Source organism: Semicossyphus pulcher, unplaced genomic scaffold, assembly GCF_022749685.1.
Source record: "Semicossyphus pulcher isolate SPU_LCO1_2020_fin unplaced genomic scaffold, fSemPul1.0.p SCAF_18, whole genome shotgun sequence".
In the NCBI taxonomy this organism is placed as follows: domain Eukaryota; kingdom Metazoa; phylum Chordata; class Actinopteri; order Labriformes; family Labridae; genus Semicossyphus; species Semicossyphus pulcher.
The window spans coordinates 18930421-18954832 of record NW_027211691.1 but is presented as its reverse complement, the minus strand read 5'-3'; the positions used below and the strand labels follow the sequence as shown (position 1 = coordinate 18954832).

The 24412-nt window shown below is 44.4% G+C and overlaps 1 protein-coding gene across 1 annotated transcript in view; it reads left to right on the top strand.

The window, feature by feature from the left end:
* fam49bb (family with sequence similarity 49 member Bb) overlaps positions 1-21507 on the top strand; it is a 39628-nt gene extending 18121 nt beyond the window's left edge. The window contains exons 3-12 of the mRNA XM_069667187.1: positions 3327-3409; positions 4475-4596; positions 6043-6148; positions 10915-11054; positions 12486-12563; positions 17428-17544; positions 17629-17708; positions 17791-17917; positions 17994-18064; positions 20704-21507. Coding sequence (XP_069523288.1) covers positions 3337-3409; positions 4475-4596; positions 6043-6148; positions 10915-11054; positions 12486-12563; positions 17428-17544; positions 17629-17708; positions 17791-17917; positions 17994-18064; positions 20704-20767 — 978 coding nt within the window. The 5' untranslated portion in view covers positions 3327-3336 and the 3' untranslated portion in view covers positions 20768-21507. The remainder of the gene's footprint in view (positions 1-3326; positions 3410-4474; positions 4597-6042; positions 6149-10914; positions 11055-12485; positions 12564-17427; positions 17545-17628; positions 17709-17790; positions 17918-17993; positions 18065-20703) is intronic.
* Positions 21508-24412: the final 2905 nt, after the last annotated feature.

The following is a 24412-nucleotide window of genomic DNA, read 5'->3' as shown; positions in this document are numbered from 1 at the left end:
TAGAAGTCTATATAAGCTGCAAAGTTAGCGCTGGTTTTTAAGTTCATGTTTATGTTATTTTTAAATAACACTTTTAGTGGAATTTGAGTTTAAGAGTTGGATTTAAAAAAGCTGTAAAATATACAAATTTAATCAGCTCTTTTTCTGGTACACTTGAACATCCTCAGCTGGACTTTGAAATTCAGCCACGCAAATCCCCGTCCTTTAAATGACCTCGTTTCAAGCGGCCCAGGGGAGCGGCGCTGGGCCTGCCAGGCTGCCAGCGCCCGCACCGCAGCGCTGCGAGCCCCCGGCAGCTCTGCCAGCCGGACTCGGGTCTGCGAGCGGCTGAGAGGTGGCAGCAGAGGACCAGAGGAGGCCTGTCGGTGGTGGGCAGTGCCCGACATCATCCAGCAGGGTGAGGTCGGTGACAGCTCTCAGCCACTGTGAGGCTGGATCAGGTGGTGCTTTCTGACAGCCAGCGAGGTGCCGGCGCTGGCACAGTCGGACATTCAGGTCACATTAGTGGAGGGGAGGAAGACGAGGCTGGACAGGGCAGGTGGGTCTGTGCAGGTGGTCACTGGGTGCACTAGGGGACAGTTTTAAAGGGGTATTCAACCCAAAAAACTCAAGTATAATGCTCACCAAATTACTGATTCATACTGTGTATAAATAGAGCACATTTAAGTCATAAGTAGGGCTGCAAATAACAGTCACTTTCATCATTTTACACTCTTTCAGTGTTGTTTTATCTGCAACCCCAAACCTGAAGATATCAGTTTACTGTTTACTGTTACAGCAGACGATGAAAACCAGCAAATATTCACATTTAAAAAGCTGAAAACAAGATTTTTTTTTTGCACAGAAAATGACTTCAAACGTGTATTTTTGTTCTGATTCTCTGCGTGTGTTGTACGATAGAGTGAACCAGAGGAAGCATTAACATGTCAAAGGCAGTGCTCGCTTCCCTGACACTCAGGTAGTCTATTAATAGTTGCTGCCGATCGAGTACCTGGTAACAGGCGTGTAAAAAAATGCCTATTCATCACTTCTCTGTTGAAGTAAGGACATGACCCACTGCAAGCTATTCAAGATGCAAGAATACTTCATGCCCCCACTGCAACCCCGACCCCATTGACCGCACCCCCCGCTGCATCTCTTGCATTTTAAAACCCCTCCATCCAACCCTCCTGCTCCTGACTGCTGAGTGTGTGCTTTGCTCTGTCGCAGCACCTCCCTGTCTGCCAGCGTTACCTGCGTTGGCATGACTTCTCCCGTCACCACTCAGTCACTTTTGCTTTCCACCTGTCACTCATCTCACATGACATCTGCCTGCCCAAGTGCAGCTTGGTACAGGGACCCCTCGGAGTGCCATCCCGTGCGTCTCTGCGGTGTCACAAAGGGTTAAATCCGCCTCTGCTGACGGAGGCCGCCGCAGCTTCTCTCTACAAACTGCCACAGATCTCAGACTTGTCATATGTCTGTTGACCTTTGCGGCTGAGGAGGATCGGCTCCTTCCAGGAGTGAGAGGAGCGCGGAGACGGTGCAAGGCTGTCGCTGCTCATTGCACAAGTCACAGCTGAGGTGTGCGTTCAGTTTAGATGTACAATATGTGTGTGTGTGTGGTTTGTGGACTACAGTTAAGAGTGTGGCATTTTGGTCGCTGCCTTCTTGTTTTTTAGAGCCAGAGATATTTGGATGAGAGGGTGGAGCTGGAGAGTAGCGATGGGTTTGCTATCAGCTAATGCTAGCCCTAGCTTAAGCTCGAAAAGTAGAATGCAAACTTAATGCACTTACTGGAAAAATAATAAGCAGACTCCTTAGAGGTTATGACAGCGACATAGGTGATAATTTACTAAATGAACTTATATACAATTAGACTTTTTTTGCGACCAGTGAGTTCAACCCCTGAAGCAGGTTTAAGGCACTTAACTTTTTAGACCCAGACACAACAGCTGCTTCTTTTCTACAGTCCATGGTCATTACAGGTTTCGTTTCGCAATCGTATGTAGATTGGCATTTTCATTTCTAAATAAAAGTCTGTCGGACTCGGTCACTTTGCAATGCACAGTGTTGTTTAAGTTCTGCTTTGTTTGGTGCAGGATAATCTCTCCTCCCACTTAACGTTAAATCCAGAATGTATGTCGCACTGGAATATAAGATGCATATATATATCTCAGAGGCTATACAAGTTATTTCAACATTATTGTAATTTATTTTCATTCAAAACACACACTTAGTATAGCCTACCTAGCTGCTGGTGCGTTAGCTGAGCTCAGCCTACCGTTACGCTGATTGTCGTGAGGATGGCGGCTGCACTGGCGATCATAACGGCGCATTTCTGTGACGAAGCCTTGGCTAGATTATGGCGCCATCATGTGGGTGAAATACCGTAACACAATGAAATATACTGGAACATAGGACTCGGACCACTTCTCAAAATGATTAAAAGTGTGTCTTATACACCCGATTTTACGGTACATGTTGCTAAAAAAGTTGCATTTGTCAAGCAATTTGAGGAGTCTGGTTTTGGTCTCTGCTTTTCTCCATTTAATGTAATCGTGTATTATATCTTAACTCAGAGATGTCATGCTTGGAAATCTGTGATTTCATTTTTAAAGTTCATTAAAACAGTGAAAACATTATCAAAATCATTTCTGAGTAACAAACATTTCAACTTTATAAGTAGTCCTTTTGCAAACTATGAAACTGTATATTGTTGTTGCACACTGTGCTGTTGCAGTGGACATTGGGTTCTGTTACTGTACCACACGTGCTGTACGAGCTGAAGGCATTTTAAATATTGATGTTATGTGTCAGCTCCTAGAACCGAGACTCTGCAGTACACTTGCTGCAGATGTTGTGGTTCTCATACGAGGTCTAACTCAAGCAAACTTTTTCACAGGTCCTTGTATGTATCAGTGTAACGCCCTCCTTTCATAAGAGTCTGATTGAATGTGTGTTATGTGCAGCAAACAGCTACCGACTGTATCTGTTGATTGTGTTTGATTCCCAGTGGAGGCTTGTGAAGTGGATAACTTTGCATACTGCTGCCTGTAACTGTTTGTGATTTCTGGGAAGAAACTTAACAAGGCAGAAAAACTCAGTTTGAGATTTTATTTTTGGAGACTTCTGGGTTCGACATCTGGTTTGGGTGCAGGAAACACACACGTCGAGGGGTCTAAGGGGAGCGCGGGTGTCTCTGAGCAGTGGGCACCATCTGGGGCAGCGGGGCAGCGGAGCAGAGCGGGAGCAGGGTGTCGAGACGTCATGGATACAGAAGTGTTTCACCTCCGGCTGCCTCCTTCTTCTCATTTATCGATCTCTCTCTTCTCCTCCCTCTGCAGGTATCCTAACATGGGGAACCTACTGAAAGTTTTGACTTGCACAGATCTGGAACAGGAGCCCAATTTTTTCCTGGATTTTGAAAGTGAGTTTCTTTTTTCCTCTCCTGATATCGATCACATGAATATCTTACCATAACATTATCAACTCTGGAACTCTTCCGCTTCCTCACCCTCCCTGCTTATCTTTTACACGACGCTCTTCCCAGCGGCAAAAGAACCAAATCTCACCAAAAGAGCTGCTGCTCTTTCCATCAACCTGCCTCTTGCACGCTGGAATGTGTGCAGAATATCAATCAGGGCAGAGTTGCAGCATACCCCCCCCTTTCGATCCTCAAATATAAAGCAGTGAAGTTCAGCTGCTGTGTAGCCTAAGGCCCCTCAACTTAGCTTGATCCTGCACTGTAGTGTTCTCACACTTGGCAAACCCAGAGACTCAGTCATACCTTCAGAGAAAACAATGCCTCATACAGCTCGCACTGTTTCTAGGTGATTTTTTTATGAGATCACAATTATATATCCAACAGAAACCTTTACGCAACAACATTTTCTCCTTATTTAACATCTTCAAAAAGCTGTAAGACCTTGATATCAGATCTCAGGGAGGCTTTTATATATAAATGACTTATTTAAATTACGCTAAATTGCAATGCAATATCAAATATGCCATAAGAAGTAAAGAGACTAAGCTGTAGCTGCTGGTATGAGCCGTGTTTCAGGTGTTTGTTCTTCAGGGAGCAGCAGTTTACAGTCATCGCACTTGGCAAGGTGTTCTCGCTTCAGGTGGAGGGAAAGGTTCATCCTGTAGCTTCTCTCAAACCAAAATAATAAAAAAAAACTCCACCATCTCTACGCCGAGAGTTCTTCCAGATCTGCAAAAGGGGCATAACCAGTCTCATTTGTCTCCTCTTATCTCGCTCCATTTTCCTCCTCTGCCAGGAAAGTGGGTGGTGTCAAATCTAAACGGAAGGCTCTGAAAAGACGAGATTATTTCAGAGTTTCATTAACATAATTGAAAATTAAACTTCCTATCATATCTGAGGACTTCTTAGAATTCCTGGAGCTTCTTTTTCCTCTACGTTAAGCTGCTGTGATTAGATTACCAATCAGATCTGCCCTGCTGACCTCGTTGTCCCCCCCCCCCCCCGCAGATGCCCAGCCCACAGATGCAGAGCGGGAGGTGTGGGAGCAGGTGGACGTGGTGCTGAAGGACGCGAAGGGGATCCTGGACGAGCTGCAGGCGTACAAGGGAGCGGGGCAGGAGATCAGAGAGGTACAGCTGATGCAAACACAGAGCTGCTGCAGTCAGGACACACTCTGCAGAGAGGCCTGGGAGAGACGCTACAGTACCTCCATAGAGGGAGTTTAAAGCTCCTGTGAGGAGAATATTTTATTTACTTTTTGCCTGCTTTTTTTTTTGCCATATCGCCCTCCAAACAGAGAAACCGTGTCAGTGTTTTGGTTAAAAAAAGGAGTCAAATCAAAATTTCAAACGACTATTAATTCCTACATCTCCTCTCTGTTTATAACCCCTGGCCTGTATTTTCCAACCGCATGTGTTGGCATCCCGTTTATTAGAGTGAACAACAGGGAGCAGCCGAATGCCCTGTGTAGCCTTTAAACTCAGCAGAACATTAAACTTTTATGGCAAACTGACGAACACAGACTGAAAGTTTGTTTCCATTTTCGTTCTGATAGAGGAGGATGTTCTTCACTTTAGAGTCCTCCCTAAGAAACGTCTGAGTCATGATGGACGGTTTAAAACAGCGGTCTCCAACCTTTTTCCATCTGAGAGCTACTTTGACAAAATGAAAGTGGCCAAGAGCTACTTGCATTACATCGCTGTAATCGCTGGTTGCGCCCCATGTTGATTCTTTTGTCGACTGACACGTTGGCACCACAGACGAGGCACACACTAGTCCTTCACATTCGTGAATAAAAACTTTCCCACTCCCTGTGAAAATAGCATGTTTTCTGCATTTTCTTGGCGTGGCCACCTTCACTGTCCATCATAAATCTGGCTAAACAGGCTAACAGCACCGAGCTCCTCACTTTAGTTCAACTAGCGTCCAGCATCACTGACCCGACCTGTCGATGGAGGTTGCTGCAACGGTGCTGTGATTGGTTAGGTTCAGACGTTGACAAACTTGCCAGGAGGATCACTGTTTTTGACAGCTGATTGGCCTATCGTATTATTTTGTATTGGAGGGGGTGGGACATCTGTGTGTTTGATTGAACTGAAGAGGGAAGAGGCTTTCAGGGTGCATTTATTATCGTTTGATTTTTTTGTAACGAGTCTGTGAACCTCTTGACGAGCTACTAAAATCCTCGCTGCAAGCTACCTGTTGGAGACCCCTTGTTTAAAAACATCTAAATCAATACTGCAAAACCGAAGATGTAACCTTTTTTAATCCCTCATTTGCCTACATTACCCAAAATGCAAATCTGCAGGCAGATCTGACAGAGATTGAGGTGTATTGTGGTGTTAGCAGCTAATGTAGCCACGAGCTGCGAGCCGCTACAGAGCTCTGGGGAACACAGAGTGACATCATTTGAGGCTTTTTTTCCAACTTTTTTTTAATATATTCAGCAAAATTGTTTTAGTTGATTTGGGTCTACAGTGATGGTTGCATTTTTAAAGGTATTAAATTTGATCGATCTTACACACTTTGATCTACTGTTAGATTTTTAATGCTCTTTTTTATGTTTCATTATTCAGGCGATCCAGAATCCAAACGATGAGGCGTTACAGGAGCAGGCGTGGGCGGCTGTGGTTCCCTTGGTGGGGAGACTGAAGAAGTTCTACGAGTTTTCCCAGAGATTAGGTACGTGTCTGTCTGCAGGAACCTTTTATAAGTAGGCCAGATAAATCACATGAATGCCTCTCAGACTGAAGCTCAGGTGTCCTGTGAGATTCTGCTCAAACGCAACCATAGTTACGTGTGACAGGGGCGCTGCAGAATCCCAATGTGCATCATTTGAGCTGCCATTAGTAAAGTTTATCATTTAAGCTCTAGACGTGATACCATGAAGGACGAAAGCAGACGTCCTTAATGTGAAAAGTCTTTAAAAGCAGCTTCACATAGATACAACCTCCGTACGTGACCTTAATTGTTTGCATGTGCATCTGAATTATTGACTGCTGAGCTGCAAAAGTCAACAGACAGGCGACACACACACATAGCATGCACCCCAGACTTATATAAACATGCTTTAAACCCCCTCAGCGCTGCATTTCTCGACGAGCTGCTTGCTCTGCACTGTGCGCTGACCTCTGTGTCCAATGGGGCTATAGGTTGTTTAATTAGCATGGATACAGGGGGAAGGGGGAGCAGGCTTACTGCACCCTGATCTTCTTATGACCCTCAGGCTGAGGGGGGGGTGCAGCCCGTCCCGCCTTCATGCCCTCAACCCCGTAATCCCAGTGGCGGCGGTGAAGATAGTCAATGGGAGTAGTGGGCGGCTGCCCGGCGATGGCTGTTATGTAACAAAGTAGGCCACCTCCCCTCCTCGGCTGCTGCTCCACTTCTCTGCCTTGACTTTAGGCTTCAGGGGCCGCGATGGCCTCGCAGCCCGCCGCTCTGCCTGATACGCATGAAGCTGAAAGTCTTTTACTGCACGCGGGTGGAAACGATCTGCAGAGCACGACTACCAGGGATGATATTATGGAGGGAAGATTATGCAACTAGCTTTGCATTTGAATGGAAGGGATGGATTTAGTCTGCTCCGACTACTGATTTGTGCGTGGACACCAAAATTTGAGATTTAACACGGCTGGCAGAAAGACTGTATTTTGAAAACCAATATGATATCTTAACATTGCAATTTTTTTGTCCCATCTGTTACTCGAAACCCCAAGATAGTCATTTTAAAGCAAAATAAAACAGAAAACAGCCACACATTTGTCATATCTGAGAAGCTGGAACCAATAAATATTAGCTATTTTACTTTTTTAGTTTAGTAGATAGTTGGATTTTATATTTTAGCTGATAATTATGTTACTCTCCATTTGACATAAAGAGGCAGATTTTTCTGTCTACAGCTACTGGTTCTTGCTTTGACACCCAAATTTGACTCTTATTTTGCAGACAGAAATGTATTAATCTTCTTTCTGTTGGCTTGCTCAAAGTCCAAGGTGATCTCTTTAAAGTTGGGCCCCTCCTCCTGGGCTCTTCGTCACCAGAAGCTCACTCTCACTCGCCCGTGCGAGAACACGCTAACACCGACAGCATCACGGTTACCTTTGCGCTAGCATGCTACCCGCTGGTTAGCTTGTCCTACTCGGTTTGAGGCGCCTACCTGTCCAACAGAAATAAGGCCATCGCTCTTTCACCGTGTCCGCCGGTCTGAATGGGGCCCAGTTGCTAATTTGAACCACTCCCACACTCACCTGTACGCTGTGATTGGCTCAGGGAACCACAACAGCGCCACTCTTGAAACAGCCCGTGCAAAGCAAAACAACAGAACAGATGCAGAGGGAAGGGTCTCACAAGGGTTTGTATATCACATGTGTAGAGGCCCATAAGTGATGATTTATATTATTTTATATTTGTAAATAAAAGTCTATATTTTATTCTCCTATTTCCTACTTATTATACCTTTTTAAATTTTAATTTCACAGCAATATAAATAGAGAATATCCTTTTTTCTTGCATCGACATCTAACATACTGACAGAGCTGTTCACATTTGCAGCTACAGACCTGCTCAGAATCCCTGTGATGATACATATCACCAGTTCTTTCTGTTAGAAAGCAAAATATATAATGTTGACACGGCGTGCTCCATCAGACATTGTACCGCGGACTGAAGTCCCGCCATCCTCTGACCCTCCCCTCTGCGAGTAAAGCGCCTACGTGCCCGCATTCTGCTCGCCTGCTCTGCCGTGACCTGATGCGATCAGACACCCCCCCCCCTCCGCCCCGCCCTGCCCCGACTTCCCGACATAGTAGAGTGGCTCATTTCTGAAGGCCTGCGAGCAGCTCCATCTTAACTTCTGTTTTGACTGGGACATTGAGGGGAGGGGCCAAAAAACTGCACCACTAAGGCCATTTTTAATCAGCCGCTTCGCTGCAAACGCTGCCCAAGCAGATGGGAGTCATTACTGGATGGCAAACGTGCTCAATTTACTGCACTGCACCGCCAGCGCTGTGTTCGTCTTCTGACAGTCCCCTTACCATTATCTTAAGTGTGCTGCCGTCTGACTCTGCTGCTTCTGGGTTATGTTGACATGCTCATCGTCATATGTAATCAAAAAGAATTGAAAAGTACACTTAGAATAAATTCATGGAAAGCGCTCATTTGGTGCCACGCGGCCTTGTTGCATCAGACGTGGAGCTCGTCTGGGTTATGTCATTATTGAAGCCTCTCTCCAGCGTCTAGACTGAATTCTAAACACCGTCTGCATCTATAAATAAAAACTCCCTCTGGGCTTTAAAGCTTTTCTCTTTTTTTTTTACTCTTTTTCAAACCTGTGTGTTTGAACAAGACATGTTTGTTCGAATCATTTTCCTTGCTTGGAAGTTGTTCACTTCCATTTCACTTCATCTTTTCCTCGTTTCCCTGCCCGTGCTCCTCATGCATGCATAATTACGGGTCTGTGGGTATGCTATGTCAAGCCATGGCACAGGCTTTGTATTTACTGACTGTCAAAACAATGAGTGTAATCCTGCTTGAATGAAATCTTGTTCCCTCACTCCCCCCCCTCCTCTATTTCATGCCAATGAGATAATTAGTCCCATGTCTCATCTGCATCTGAGCAGGGAAGCCTCTAGGCCCCCCAGACCCTCCCTCTGACCCCCCCCTCCCCAAATCTGGCTCTGGGCCCCGGGGAGGTTGGACACCACCGCTGCCCCAATATCTGTCCTAATCAGGATGCTTCAGCTGGCTGACACACTGCTCTCATATCTGACCGCGGTTATGATCGCTTAAAGAGACGTTCTTAGGCCTCGTGAGCACGTAGAACGACGCTCTCTCCTCTGTCGCTCTCTTTCTCTTTTCCCCTGTTGAATGTTTTTTGTGACATATATTCCATATGTGAATCGAGGGTCTCAGCTATGAGGGTGTCATACACTGCACAGACCATAAAGCCCTTTGAGACAAACTTGTGGAGGCAATATAAACAGTATTGATCTAACGTGTAGAGAGCTGCATTAACAGCAGTTTGAGTCGTTAGGACGCTGCTGCTCCGGCTTATATGGTCTGACGGACTCAACGTCCAGTACACTGACTGACTGCAATATTGACAGATGCATTTTATACCTAAATATAGGGCTGCAACAAATTTCCATTATGGATTCATTTTAAAGATGAATTAATCAACAAGCTTGTCTTATAACCCCAGATCCCAAAGAGTCTTCTCCAAGTGCCCGCGGTTTAAACTGTACAACGATGAAAGGGGAGGGAAGGAGGCCGCTAACAGCCCGTTACAAGCTCAGATAGTTCATATATAATTATACAGCCAGTCTAAAATATTCAATTCACAATGATTTAAACTGGCACATCCTACACAATTAAAAAGCTGCAGCAAGCTTACGTCAGTCATCTTAAAATGTAACACCAACTCTTTTTAAAAGAAGTTAATCATTTCAGTGTTTTTTTAAACCAAAAAATGTCTCACATTATGTTGTTCCAGCTTCCTCATTGTGAGTATTTCCTTCTATTCTTTTTATATATAATAGAAATGTAAATATCTTGGGCCCTTTTTTTTGGACATATTTGTTTAGAGGAGCAATTATTCCCTGGAAAAAGCCGCTGTCAGTCAAAGCTGGTGTTCTCTGTAATGGATAGAAGCAAAAATAGCTGTGGAGAAATTTGTAGAAACAGCTCGTGGTTTCACCCATTCTACATTCCTACAACACCCAGCATGCATTGCGCCCCTCCCTCTGAAAGGAATGGCCCAGCGAGAGACACTGGAACGAAATACTACTGTTTTTGCTGCAGGCAATGGCGATACAGATTCGGAAATACGATGAGAATATACCGGTGGATCGTCTAAAGAAATCTTCAGGTCTACAGTCCACATTTCAAACCTGATGATTTTTTTGACAAAATATCTCCTCCTGCTTTCTTGTTACATTCAAACCTATCACTCTCTGTGAATCTGTGCTGTGGAATATTTCAAAAAAAAAGTTAATTGCCTCATATGACGCCTAACCCCCGGCAGTGGTTACAGGCATTAAAAGTAACTACAAAGATAAAATCAGTGTTGTCGCTGATGGCTTTTGTAGCTCATTAAGAGGCATCAGTATTCATTTCAGTCCGTTTCATAACAAGTTAAAAACTCCTCATAGGAGCTTCAGGGATATAATCAATTGTGAAAATAACTGTTGGTTGCAGATTTATCCACAGATTGATTGAGTAACTCGTCTGCATTTTATATCTTCATATTCATCACTTCTCCACGCAGACAGCATTTAATCTCTCTTCTGACCTTTGTGTCTCTGGTACTTCAGCTGTTAACGGGGCGCTTATGTGAGTGTGACACATAATTTAACAACTCACTGCTGACCTGGTGGACACATCAGCTAGTGTCTCAAGGCTGATGTCTTCCTGCTGTGTCTCTAACACAGATCTCTTCTTTCCCCTCACAGAGGCGGCGCTGCACAGCCTCCTGGGAGCTCTGACCAGCGAGACTTACGACGACCCCACTCAGCACCTGGAGCGGGAGCAGGCGCTGGCCCGGCAGTTTGCAGAGATCCTGCACTTCACACTGCGCTTTGATGAGCTTAAAGTACGTTTGTTTACTCCCCCCCCGGCATATCACGAGTGTCACTTTCTGCTTTTAGACCCCAAACTCACCTTTTAGATGTTGATTTACACTCTGAACTTTCCTGTGATACTAACCGGACCTCTTAGCAGCCCAACAAACTGCTGATGCCCTCGAATTGATTTTTCAGCTCTGTGCAATTTGTGCCAGTGAGCGCGTGATTAGCATTTAATTAGAATCCTGATACTGCTCTGCTGTTTATACCATGTCAGAGGAATGGCTAATAAGGGCGATGGTAGTGCGAGAGCTCTGCGAGTGTTTGCGGTCCTGAGCTGAGTTCTGCATAATGTGGCATAAACGATGGAGGGAGGAAATTTCAAGAACGTATCTTGCTTGAATTCAGACACAAATTGCTTCAGTGCAACCCAGAAAACACCAGGAGTCAAGCGTGGGTGCCGGTCGACTGCCCATTGTCAAAAACATAATTGTGTGAGCGCTCATGTGGTTCGACAGGGGGTGAACTGGTTCCCCTTAACATCCTCGCTCCTGAGATACAAAAACTTTGCACCCCGACACCCCGAGGCGAGTTGCTGCAGCGTCCCAATTAGTGCCCACTATCCACGCTGGCAGGATAAAAACACGAAGGTAGGGGCTGCAAGGTGGCATGCCAGGCCTATTCATCAATCTTTCACACCCATGCACGGGCTTCTGACCTAGTTAAAGTGTCTGTGCGGCGTGCAGCCCCTCCCTGGCGAAGCAGCCTGTCTCTCCCGGTGCACACAGTGGACGCAGACTGAGTACCAGTCTATTGTAGCAGGATTAGCATGCTGCCAGCGCGGCTTTCACTGTGACAGGCTCATGCAGGAATGAGGATAATTAGCCACATGATGAGCCCTCACTGACGGTGACGTTTGAAAGAAGCCTGCTGGTTGGTCAGCTTCTGTTTGAGGGGTCACTTTGGCTTCATGGTGATTCATATTTCGTTTAAAGTTAACAGAGTCAAGTTTAAATATCATCAGGCAGTAGGCTATTTGTCCTCTGACCTCCCCTCTCCCTAATGAGACCCTTTGTACCTTTTTGTCAGCCGTATAATTGTCGACCCTCTTGTCACAAACTGTACCAACACACAGGCCGACTGTAACAGGGAAAACAGCCAAATTTCTCCTGACAGCGTGAGCGGGGATGTGGACGTAAAGGGGGATAAGTGTCAAAGGATTCAAACCCAGTTCAGCAAATAAACTTGTAATTGTATCTGTGTTCTTTTTATGTCGTTTCCCCCAAAGCTACGTTTCTGCCTTGTTGGCTAAAGCATTCTGTCATGACGATGGCGTGTTTGATCCGGAGCCGAATGTCCCGCTGCAGGCTGTGCCACCTACAGACATGCAGTCTCTCTCTCTCTCTCTCTCCGTCTCTGAATTAAGATGTAATTCTTCTTTTTTTTTCTTTTTTTTGCAGATGACAAATCCTGCCATCCAGAATGACTTCAGCTACTATAGGAGGACACTGAGTCGAATGCGGATCAACAACGTACCGGTGAGCACATTTTGTCCTCTCTGGGTCGTCAGGACGCTGTCCTTAAAAAAAAAAAACAGCATTGTCAAAGCAGCTTTCAATCTATGTTTTATAAAGTCAATAGATACACTTGTATAATAAAGGAGTTGCTCGTCAAGATGGACCCAACAGAGACAGAATTAGCATCTTTAAGCACATTGTTTTGTTTGCCTACAGCTTTACTGGTTTCCTCTCACGACTCTCATTAACTTAACCCTCCTGTACAGTACCTGCTACCTTCACTAGCAAGCAGACACGTTTGGCAGCTATCTTGCTAACATAATGGAACATGTATTAGATTAAATAGCCAGATGTTTTGCTGGAGGAGACCAAAACTGAGCTAAAATAGAGAATACTGGATTTAAATGTATCAGGTAGACGGGGGCAAAAAAAAGAATTGTATCTTAAAGGAGCAATTAGCCCCTGGAAAAAGCCACTGTCAGTCAAAGCTGGTGTTCTCTGTAATCAATAGAAGGAATAAAATTTGAAATTAGTGCCATAGCTGTGGAGAAAGTTGTACAAACATCGCCCATTCTACATTCCTACAACACCCAGCGTGCATTGCGTCCCTCCCTCTGACAGGGACGGCCCAGCGAGAGACTGCAGGCAATGGCTCAGAGCGGTACAGATTCAGAAATACGAATACACCAGTGGAATGTCTAAAAAATCTTCAGGTCTGCAGTCTACATTTCAAACCTGACGTTTTTGAACGAGACGTGACATCAGAGGCGGGCGTCCTAGATTGAGGAAGTGTAGTTTAGCGAGCTCCCTGGCCTCCACCGGATGTTGCGTTTTATTCTGGTGGAGGTTTTCCAGGGCCCGTTGGAGAAGCAGATAGCATCCTCCAAAGGCACAGAGCAAAATTTCATTTTTTTCCTACCATAATGACATTAGCTCCCCGTGATAGCATGATAGGACTGAGGTTGAAAATTGGCGAACTGGCCCTTTAAGTGGTCTATCATACAAATTACTTACTGCATGTATTGATAGCTGATCTCAATGCCAGAGATGAATGATGAATTTATTTCAGTGCAAAATGTTGATTAGTGTTCAAACAGTCTGTGATTGTGGGCCCCTTTTAAGGTTACCATGGCGCTGGCCCTGACGGAGCTCAAAAAAGTGCGTCATTATGATTCGTCTGTACTCAGACCTGATGTTAGTTAAAGCCATCAACTCTCATTATAAACCCAGCACAGTTCAGACTGCATCAGCAGGAAGGAAGGAGGGCAGCAGGAGGGGTCTCAGTTCAGACTCACTAGAGAATCTTGAGTAACAGATACTATAAGATGTTAAAAGCTCTGCTATTAAATCAATCTGCTTATTGTGAGTGCAGGGGTTCTACCTGATAAACAGGAAGTTGAAAGTGACTTAAACCAGTGGTGTGCGTTAAGCTTGTTGCCCACCCTGTATGTTTAAGTAGATCTTAAAGTAGTTCATTTTTGGCCTTTGCCCTTATTGATAGGACAGTGGATCGAGTTGGAATAAGGGAAGAGAGAGTGGGGCCTTTGTTGGAGTTGAACCCGGGGCTGCTGTGTCGAGGAGTTTAATAATAATCAGTATTTTTATATCAGAAAAAAGGGAATTTAACATTTTCTAAGTGAAAGGTTTTGTTCCTAATGATGGCAAAACGGAAAGATATCACCCGACACTCCAGTTCCCCTTCGCTCTACAGATCTTTAGCGTCTTTCTGCTCTTTGTTTTGATTCACCAGCCATCTTTACGGTTTTAGTTGAGCCTCATCGCTCTCATTGCGTCGTCTCCAGGCGCAAAAAATAGACCAAAAAATAGCTAAAAGAGACCGGAAACATGATTCCAAATAAATGCTAATGTCGCTGTCCCCTAGTGGCCAAAAAATGTCACTGCGTTCGTCTGTGTTAACTGTATGGTTGCGGTTTAAGACACTAGTATCTACCTGTTTCTCATTTTATATGACACACATGATCCACTTCCTGTCAAGCCCATTCATTCTCCTGACGGTATTTCTTCATGAGCTCGTTGTACCATCAGAGTCAATTTTATAAAGTGCATGAGAGGCGGTAAAGTGCAGCACAACTTCCTGTCACCAGAACTAGATTTACACACATGGATACATGATGACGCTAAAATGATAAACTCAGTGAATTACCTGTGAGTCAATATGACTTCATGTTCAGATTAAACAAACCACAGGTGTATAAGCTGCCTTAGAGTCAGAGACCTGACAGGGTTACTTACATGGAATAAAAAGGAAGCAGCTTCCTCCTATTCAAGTGATGTTTCCTGTATTGATTGCAGCTTTGAAGATATTGAAATTCAAAGACCCATTCACTCCCCTATATCATGCATGCTGCACTTCAAAAGATGCACATCTCTATTCAGCCCCTTCAAGGGGATCTAAAAGATACTCGGGCACAGGAAGTGGTGATTTCAGTGTTCCCACGTGTGCAGAAACAGAGCAAACCGCTCGTAGATTTGACCGTCTGACAGGATGGTTTTATCCTCCAAACCACAATGAGCCATTAGGCAAATGGGCCCAGACAAGTTGTCGTTAGGACCTGTCACCGCTGAGAGACGCTCGGGCTGTCGTCCCCCCCCTCGCAGCCGCGTCTCACAGCGGCAGCAGTTTAGTCACCACTCAGACAACCGAGTCCTTCAGACATGTGAGATGAAACACATCCGTCCCTTTGAGCTCACATGTCATCGTTTGTTTCAACATGAATTGGTTTGAGTTTTTGGGGAGGATTATTCACATCCTGTCAGTGTTCTTATAAAACAATAGGTTCTTATGACTTAAATATGCAGACAAATTTAGAACAGACTGGTGAAGAGACACCTCGTTCTTTGTTCCCCGCCAGGTGTTTTCAGTGTCTGGCTCAGTCTGAAAGTATAAAGCAGCAGGACGGGGTAGTCAGCTGGGAAACCAGGCGGGCTCGGCGATGTTTTCAAATCAGTATTTTTCAGTTGTGACTTTATTTTATGCTCTTACGTGCACTCTGACTGTCTGCTGCTGCTGCATGACAATGACGAGCGTGATGCTGAAATAAACGTCTCGTATTTACGGATTATATTTCTATGTTTCATGCATCTTTGGAAGTTTCAAGCAGAGTTCATCAGAGTAAACAGCAGCCCCGAGGCTGATTTAAAGTCTCTCTTTAACAGTTTAGAAATCTCTCACATCATTTCTGCAAACACGTCGGCCCAGACAGACGAACACGACGAGCCTGTGGTTTCACTCTCAGACACAATTTCTCTCCTGTTATCCGCCAGGTGAACTGTAATCTCCTTTGCCATTTAAATCAAACAAATGTCTTGCTTTCCATATCAGTTTTACTTCAGCTTTTTTATTAACGGTCTGCATATGAATTTCACATCCAACCTTTATCAAAATGAGAAAGTATATCCAGACAAGAGACGATACAAGATTGAGATTTAAAGTGAGAGTTGCCTTAAAACAGAGGCTTACACTTGTGCAGCGTTTAATCAGAGATGCTGAAGCAGCTGCAGCTTGAACACAGTTAGCACTATAGTTTGCTCACTGTTATAATACAAACAGATTAAAATATATCCTGATTACATACATGTTACACAGAACAGAAGATAATTTTTTTAGCTTTTGATTTTTTTATCAGGACAGTGGATTGAGTTGTAAAATAGGTAAGAGCGAGTGGGATGACCTGAACCTGAGCCCTCGGGCTGTGCCTCTGAACATCGGTGTTAATTTCGTTAATGAAAATTATGATGATAAATGCTCGTCAACGATCTTTTTTCCACAACGAAGACGAGACGTCGACGAGCTAAAAATAGATCATTGATAATAAAAACTCTTAACGACACGTATGTTTTGTTTTCATTGATGAGACGGGACTGAAATGTTAGCGGTCGGCTGTCGGACATTTAAAATCTATCTTTTAAAACCTCAAGCAGCAGTTAGCAATAAGAGGCGTCACAAAGGTGGTTATGAACTTTCTCTGCTAACTCAGGCTTTCTGCTTCACGCTCTGAGCACGCTCACAGAAAAATAATTTGATGCTTTGTCACACGATGTAACATTCATTTAGCAGACGCTTTTGTACGTAGATCAGTATCAGCAACGTACATCTGAGAGTTAATACAACACAATCAGCAGTCAGTATCATCATCATCATGAATATCCTCATAAACATCAACAACATCCTCAATGTCATCATCAGTAGCATCAATATCATTAAGTGCAGAGGTGTTGAAAGAGCTGCATCTTTAGCGTCTTCTTAAAGGTGATGCTGCGTCTTCACTGTTCTTTTATTGTATGGATGAGCTGCTGAAATTAAAGTGTTCATTTTACCTGAAGCAAACAAACAGAGGGAGACTGGAGGAGGAGGGGTGGTGGGGGAGACATATTTTGTCATGACTAAAATACCAAAATGTTTTGTGCTGATGTAAAGCTAAGACACATTTTTGTCTGAAGACTGAATCTAAAACACTGTAGCTGCCAAAATGAACACACTGCTGTACATGGGGCGCGTTTAACCGCTGAGCTCAACCGGCGCCCCGTGTGGATCGACTTTAAGTTCAGTCCACATCTGGAGCTCTGTGTGGCCTTTCAGAAACCCTTATTGTTGTGAACACTATAAGACTATAGCTGCAAAGATCCACCGAGACCCCACTGTCTCCATGAGCGTGACAGTTTCACAGTGTTCATTTAAAGCTACAGTACGCAGGGGAAATAAGAAAGGGATGATATAATAAGTAAAGTTGCTGCTGTTTTCTTCCTGTATGCTTCTCACACAGCTACCTTTAAATTAAGGTTGTAGATATTAAGGATATTATTTATTCCTTATTAAGTCTCCTGATGAGCTCTGTTAACAGCAACTTTATTTTGTGATTTCCAGGCCGAGGGGGAGAACGAAGTCAACAATGAGCTGGCCAACCGGATATCTCTGTTCTACGCCGATGCCACGCCCATGCTGAAAACATTAAGCGACGGCACGACGAAGTTTGTATCAGAGGTGAGACTGAGAGGAAGAAACCGTGAACACTTTGAACACACACACGCGTGAAAGCATCCCGTCATTCATTTTGTGTTTTTACAGAACAAGAACCTGCCCATCGAGAACACGACGGTCTGCTTGAGCACGATGGCGAGCGTGTGTAAAGTCATGCTGGAAACACCGTAAGTGACCCCCCCTCGCTGTTAGAGCTGCTCTCGCTCTCAACATTCACGTGTCTAATCCGTCTGCTCCGTGTCCTTTCAGGGAGTACCGCAGCCGATTCTCCAGCGAGGAGACGGTGTCTTTCTGCCTCCGGGTGATGGTCGGTGTAATCATCCTGTACGACTACGTCCATCCTGTCGGCGCTTTCGCAAAGTCGTCCAAAATCGACGTGAGTCCAGTCTCCCCCCGCTATCCCACCTCCCAGCTTGCTATTTAAAGCTAACAGTCGTGTTTTGTGTCTGCAGATGAAAGGCTGCATCAAAGTGCTCAAAGATCAGCCTCCGAACAGCGTCGAAGGCCTTCTCAACGCTCTCAGGTAAGCTCGTGTCCAAACCAAATTGCGCTCTTCCCCCTACAGCTCAGCATGTAATGTGATTAGAGCTGCAGTCTGGCAGCATGCACACTCTCATTGTAAAGGACTCGGCTGCTCAAGCTGTGAGTTGAATGATATTTGGTGTCTGTTCACGAGCTGCAGACAGCGGGCTCTGGGTTTATTTCACTGTGACGACTCCTCTGCACGAGTCCAGCAGCGATCCGGTCAGCTGCGAGAGCCCTCTGCGCTCCATTTAAGGCTGGGTGTCGAAGCCTCTCCAGAAAGGCAGATCACATCTGACACCTCGCCCCCCCTCCCTCTCACCGTCTCCCAAATTTCACCCCCCTCGCTTCACGCTCACAGCTGCTCGAGCTGACAGCGGTGTTTCTGTGGTGACCTCACATCTGTAGCTCTCCCTCTGTGGCGGGGCCAGAGGCTCGCCGCCGCGGCACGGTCGTGTGAGGTCACGGCACGGTCACAGACGTTACATCTGTCGTGTGACAGAATGCTGCAGGTTTATACAGGGGGGAAAGTAGCTAAGTACTTTAGCTGGTGCTGTACTTAACTAGAGCTTTTTGTGCTTCTTTAGACCGATACTATTCTCTATACTACTCGAGCGATTTAACATTTCTGCAATTTTATTCAAACCTACAGTGAGGAGATTTTAGTTGGTTCAACAGACCGGAATCAAAACTACATGAGCGACAAAAGGGAACGAGACAATCAGGCAGAATATGAATTATTTCTGATGTCTGTTACCTCTGCCACCAGGCTGGTGTCTGACTTTTCCACAGCAAAGACTAACTGGTTAATTTGTGTGTCCCATGTTCAGAGGCTACAGTCCTCGTTGCGGCGGCCCCGGGTTCGAATCCAACCCTCGGCCCTTTGCCGCGTGACGCCCCCACTCTCTTTTCCCCTGTTTCCGGCACGAAACATTTGTGCTGTCAAAAATAACGTTTGATTATTCCTTCTAAAAACAAGCACACAAGTTTGAACTATTTGAATATCCCGCAATATGCCCGCCACAGGTCACAGCAATACAACGAGAGACAAACTAACGTGCATAACATAAACATAAACATGCCTTCTAAAATATCAACATGGCTTCCTCCACCTTGCAAAATATACAGCTAAAATAATTAAGTTACAGTAGAACGGACATTCAGCGCTCAGAGCGAGCTGTGCTGTGACAGGTATATTTATTTAAACAAACACACACCTACACCTGTCGGTTACGCAGGGGGTGACAATCTCTCTCTCTCTCCGGCCGGGCTGGGATTTGAATTCTCCTCCATCATTGCCACACGGTCGTTCAGGGTTCCCACGCGTCCTGGAAAACCTGGAAATTTAGAGACTAGTTTTCCAGTCCTGGAAACACCTGGAAATTGATTAAAATGACCAAATATCCTGGAAATAATTTATGTTGCCTGGAAAATGTTAACTGTATTTTACATAACAGAGGTGTAATAATCCCGCCTTGAACTGGCAGTGTAAAAGGGGCTTGAGACACCTCATCATGAACCCTGCATCATTAAAAAAGGAGGAATAAAACTGTGGTTAAATGTGTCAGTACTAAGCCTACTGGTAAATTATATGACCGTTTGAGAGCAGGTGCTGTCCTGTATTGCCAAGAAAAACTCCTGGAAAATGTCCTGGAAAGATCCTGGAAAATTATTTCTTGAAAAGAGTGGGAACCCTGTCGTTGTATTAACTCGTTTCAGCTCAACTAAAGTGAATCATTAACGTATAAAGTGATGCGTTCAAAGATGCTTCTTTACAAAGAGCGTGAGGACACACGGGGACACGCGAGATGCTGATTTTTGTCACATCGAATATTATTTTTAATAACCAAATATTCGTTTTTGATCAGAATTCGGTTTTATATTTGAATTTATAATGATCGTCGACAGCCCTGCTGTCCGCTGTCCTCTCTTTCATAAAGGCACAAAGGCCACAACAATAATAAATTACTGTTTACACATGTACAGACGCACTGCTTTGTCCACGGAGGTGACCAAGATCTAGAGATGGCAGCTATCGTTCACTGCAGTGACCCGGGTCTTCAGATCTCGTTCAGCTGCAAGATTAGTTCATTAGACTCGTTCACCAAGTCGACTTGGTCGTAATCGGGTCGTATCGTTCATGAGGAACGAGTGAGTGAGAGAGACACTCGGTCAAGTGATGCGTTCTGTAGTTCTCCTTACCAATGACATGGTCATTTGATAAATACAGCCCTCCTTCAGAAGTGCGTGCTAACATCAAACAGTCTGGTTTTGTAAAAGGAAGAAGGGAGGGATTGGGCAGCCACGACCGGAGCAGGAAGGAACGAATTTAATGCATGGAAATGAACAGATCATTCCGTTCACTGAAAAGATGAGTTCTTTTTGAACCAAGATCGCCACAAGCAAAGTATTTAAAAAAGTATTAAACTGTCATAGAACAGTAACCATCTCAGACAACACATCGGTGTGTTACCTCATATGGTTGTACAAATATTTCATGTCCTAATTCTGCAGAATTCAACACCTCAGATGAACACATCCACATGCTAACTGTCACTTTGTCACTGCTGGTGTAACTGTGATTGTTGTAGTGGTTCTTCTGCTTCACTAAGTGATGTGCATGCTTCCTCTCTCCTGCAGGTACACAACCAAGCATCTGAATGATGAATCAACCAACAAGACTATCAAGAGCATGCTGCAGTAGGACCGAGCTGCTGCTACAACTGCTGCCTCACACCCTGCTGCGGGGAGACGCCACTCTCCCGACTGATGTCGGTGCACAGAATGTTTCTCCTTTTTTTTTTTGTTGCTTTTTTTTTTTCTATTTTATAATGGAAACCGAGCTACTGCTCCGCCCTCTTTTCTAATGCAAAATGCTACTGCCATTATGAACGTCTTTTTCTGTGCCAAAAAGATGTTGCTGAGATGTAATGTTTTCGATAACAGGCCATGCGACGATGGCAGCTAATGAAAGCATTGTGGATCCTCTGGTGTTCTTAAACATGTCTTGTGTTTCCCTGCTGAAGGGACGGGAGTGCTTTGACTTGAAAATTTAAAAGAGAGAGATATATAGAGAAGTATATATTATTTTTGTTTGATTCGTTATTTAATATTACATCCTCTGCATGATGAAAATGATGTCTTTTCTTCTATTTAAAGAAACTAATGGTTCAGTTTAATTTGTCTGCTCTATTGTGCATTATTATTCCATGTTTTGTTATGAAATGGTACCTGTCAAAATGAGATTTAAAAGTACTGTTTTTATATTTTTTATAGGTTTTAATTTGTGCATATGTCCTTTTTTTCATAGTTGTGTTGTAATTTTTGATTTGAAAACTTTAAACTGTGATGTGTTCGAAAATCAGATTAAATTGGGAGTGTGTACTGTAAATGGACGGTATGTTGTGGCCGGAGACATTAAAAGGAGAACTCTTGTTTTCTACAGCTCGCCTTGTCAGGTGTCATCTCTTCGCTGGAGCCTATCGCAGCTGTCATTGGGCGAGAGACGGGGGGGGGGGACACCCTGGACTGGTCGCCACTCAATCACAGGGCTGACACATAGAGACGGACAACCTTTCACACTCACATTCACACCTACGGGCGATTTTAGAGCCGCCAATTAACCTAACCAGCATGAAAGGCTCCCCATGTCCAAACCGGGATTTAAACCAGGAATCTTCTAGCTGTGAGCGCTAACCACTGCACCACCGTGTAGCCCATATTTAAACCAGTTTGATTTAATACAAAACATGACACACAGGCAGTTTAAGTTCTTTGAAATGAGCTCTCTTAAATGTAATGTTTGATAAGTTGCTTCATTCCATCTCATTGCTGTACAATAAATATGGAGCTATCGCTAGGAGCTGGTTAGCTTAGCTTTAATTTGGTTCCCTCTCAGGTAACTTTTTCAATTATGGCTCTTAAAACACATGTACACAACTAACGTAGCACCAAACTGCTCACAGCTCCAGTAAGCAACAAGCTAGTGAACATTGTAGCGTTGAGTAGCTGAAGAGCTAGCTATAACCCTTTGTAGCCGGTGGATATGAGCGCGAGGTTCGAGCAGGACAGCGCTGAGCTTGAGGAAAACAATCACCGATTTTGCGCCCGCTCAAAACACAGCTTTCTCCTCACAGTCTGCAATATGGCACTCGCAAGCAGAGAAATGTTGTACGCTCACAAAATGATATGTGTGACTGGCTGTTTGTTTTGCGAGAGCGGCTCTTCGACATCCTCGCACGTGTATCTAATTTGCGCTCCCTGATTTTGGCAGGGATTTGATGCCATAGGTGGAGAACAAAAACCAAGCTAAAAGCATGAGATGCAAACGTACTAAAAACACCATTAAAGCTGTGCAAAACTTTTGTGTTAAAACAACTTGTGTTGAAACCTTTCATGGCTGTGAGCGGTTTTCCGACCGATCAAGGAAGGCTAAAAAAAATAGCACGGCAACAAACATGCCAGAAAGTGGTAAATTAAGGTGGGTTTTTTTGTACACTTTGGTCTCAGTAAAGATTAAATAATCGTCTTTATTAGTTAAACTCAAAGCGCTAGTAGTTGGATTTTCTTTTAACCTTTACGCAGAGTCATGCTAGCTGTTTCCCCCTGTTTCCAGTCTTTATGCTAAGCTAACACCTGTATTTGAAGCTTCATCTATAACGTGGTGACTCCATCGACTTAACTACTTCCTACGAAGAAAAATAATTATTTTATATGTTATTATTAGTTTATTTATAGAGCACCATTCATACATAAAGCAATTCAAAGGCCGGCTGTGGCTCAGTGGTAGAGTTGGTCGTCTTTCAATCGGAAGGTCGGAGGTTTGATCCCCAGCTCCCTCATGTGGGCAAGACACTGAACCCCAAATTGCTCCCGGTGGCATAGCCGTAGCAGCCTCTGCCATCAGTGTGTGAATGGGTGAATGTGATATGTAGTGTAAAAGCAGCTTTGAGTGGTTGCAAAGACTATATATAAGGCAATATAAGTACAGTCCCTTTACCATTCAAAGGAAGAGCTGAGCATTAAGAACATTAAAAGAAATGTGACACAAAACAAAATATAGATACAAAAAAATATAAATATATTAAATCACAAGTTCAGATCCGGTCAGAACACTACAGCAGTATGCTTACTTCCCCATGGACACTTTCTTAAGTATTATAAACGCCTTTTAAACTTTGAACTCGTCAGTGAAACTTCTTCGTCGTGTTCCCCACACTTTGTATCTGCACGTTCCAAACCCTGAAAAGGTGTCCCCAGAATACCTGTTCTCCTGTAAGGGTTCCAAACTCTTGGAGTTGTTACAATCACACAATTTTTAAAAGCAAAAAAGAGTTTGTTGTTTATTCAACCTTAGATTTAAATCCACCTTTTTCTTTCCCTGACCCTGGAGTCCCCGACTCCTACTGTTACAATATTTGCCCTTCCCTTTGTTTCCCTTTGCATAAAGGATAAATAACATGAGTGTAAATTAAAAGAGGAGAACAAGAAAAGATGTTCTTCTCATCTCTGTCACATCTTCACTGAATGAGCTTCTACATTTGCTCCTTTTGTCTCCTGTGACCACCAAAGCTAATGGCTCATAACGCAACATAATTGTATGATGTCAATGACAAGTGGACGTCTCCCTTTCATAAAGAAAAAGCCTTTCTCCGTCCATTATTCCTCCTTTCAAAGGTTTCCCTACTTTCATCCTTTGCTGAGGACAAACAGAAACACCCTTTACATTCATCCTCCCTCCCTCCATCCTTTCTCTCTGTCCTCCTCTTTTCAGCGCTGCTTCAGAGTGAGAAGGGGGCTACTCTTGGGTGGGCACTGCAGCAAGCGTGAGCAGTGCGTTGGAGAACTTCTCAGGGTCAGGGAGAGCGAGGCAGCCGAGTGTGGATGGGTGTGTCCTCTGCAGCATCACTGCACTCAGACACGGGAGAGAGGAAGGAGACAGGAGGGAGGAAATGAAGTGGTTTAATCCTGTGTGGGTTTAAAGTCCTTCAGGGAGAGAGGGGTAAAAATGGGAAAGTGCAGCTCCTTCAGCTTCAGCTGCAGTTTTTTTTTTTTAAAGAGTGAATGCAGCGGAGATGTTGTGGGGCAAAAATCTGCCTGACAACTTCTGAGTGGGCGTTGCTGACCTTGGCGTGATCTCGCACTGTGACCCTCCATGCAGAGGCTGCTGCACCGTCACTCTGACGTCCAGGTGGAAGAAGTTTCCTCTCAGGTGTTTTCATCCATCAGGCCTGAAAATTAACACGACGAAGAGACTTAACTATTTAATCTCTATCCTGCATTATACCTCGACTCCACAACACTTCAGGTGCATATAGTGTACTTATTACTGCTTATGTTACTACTTACC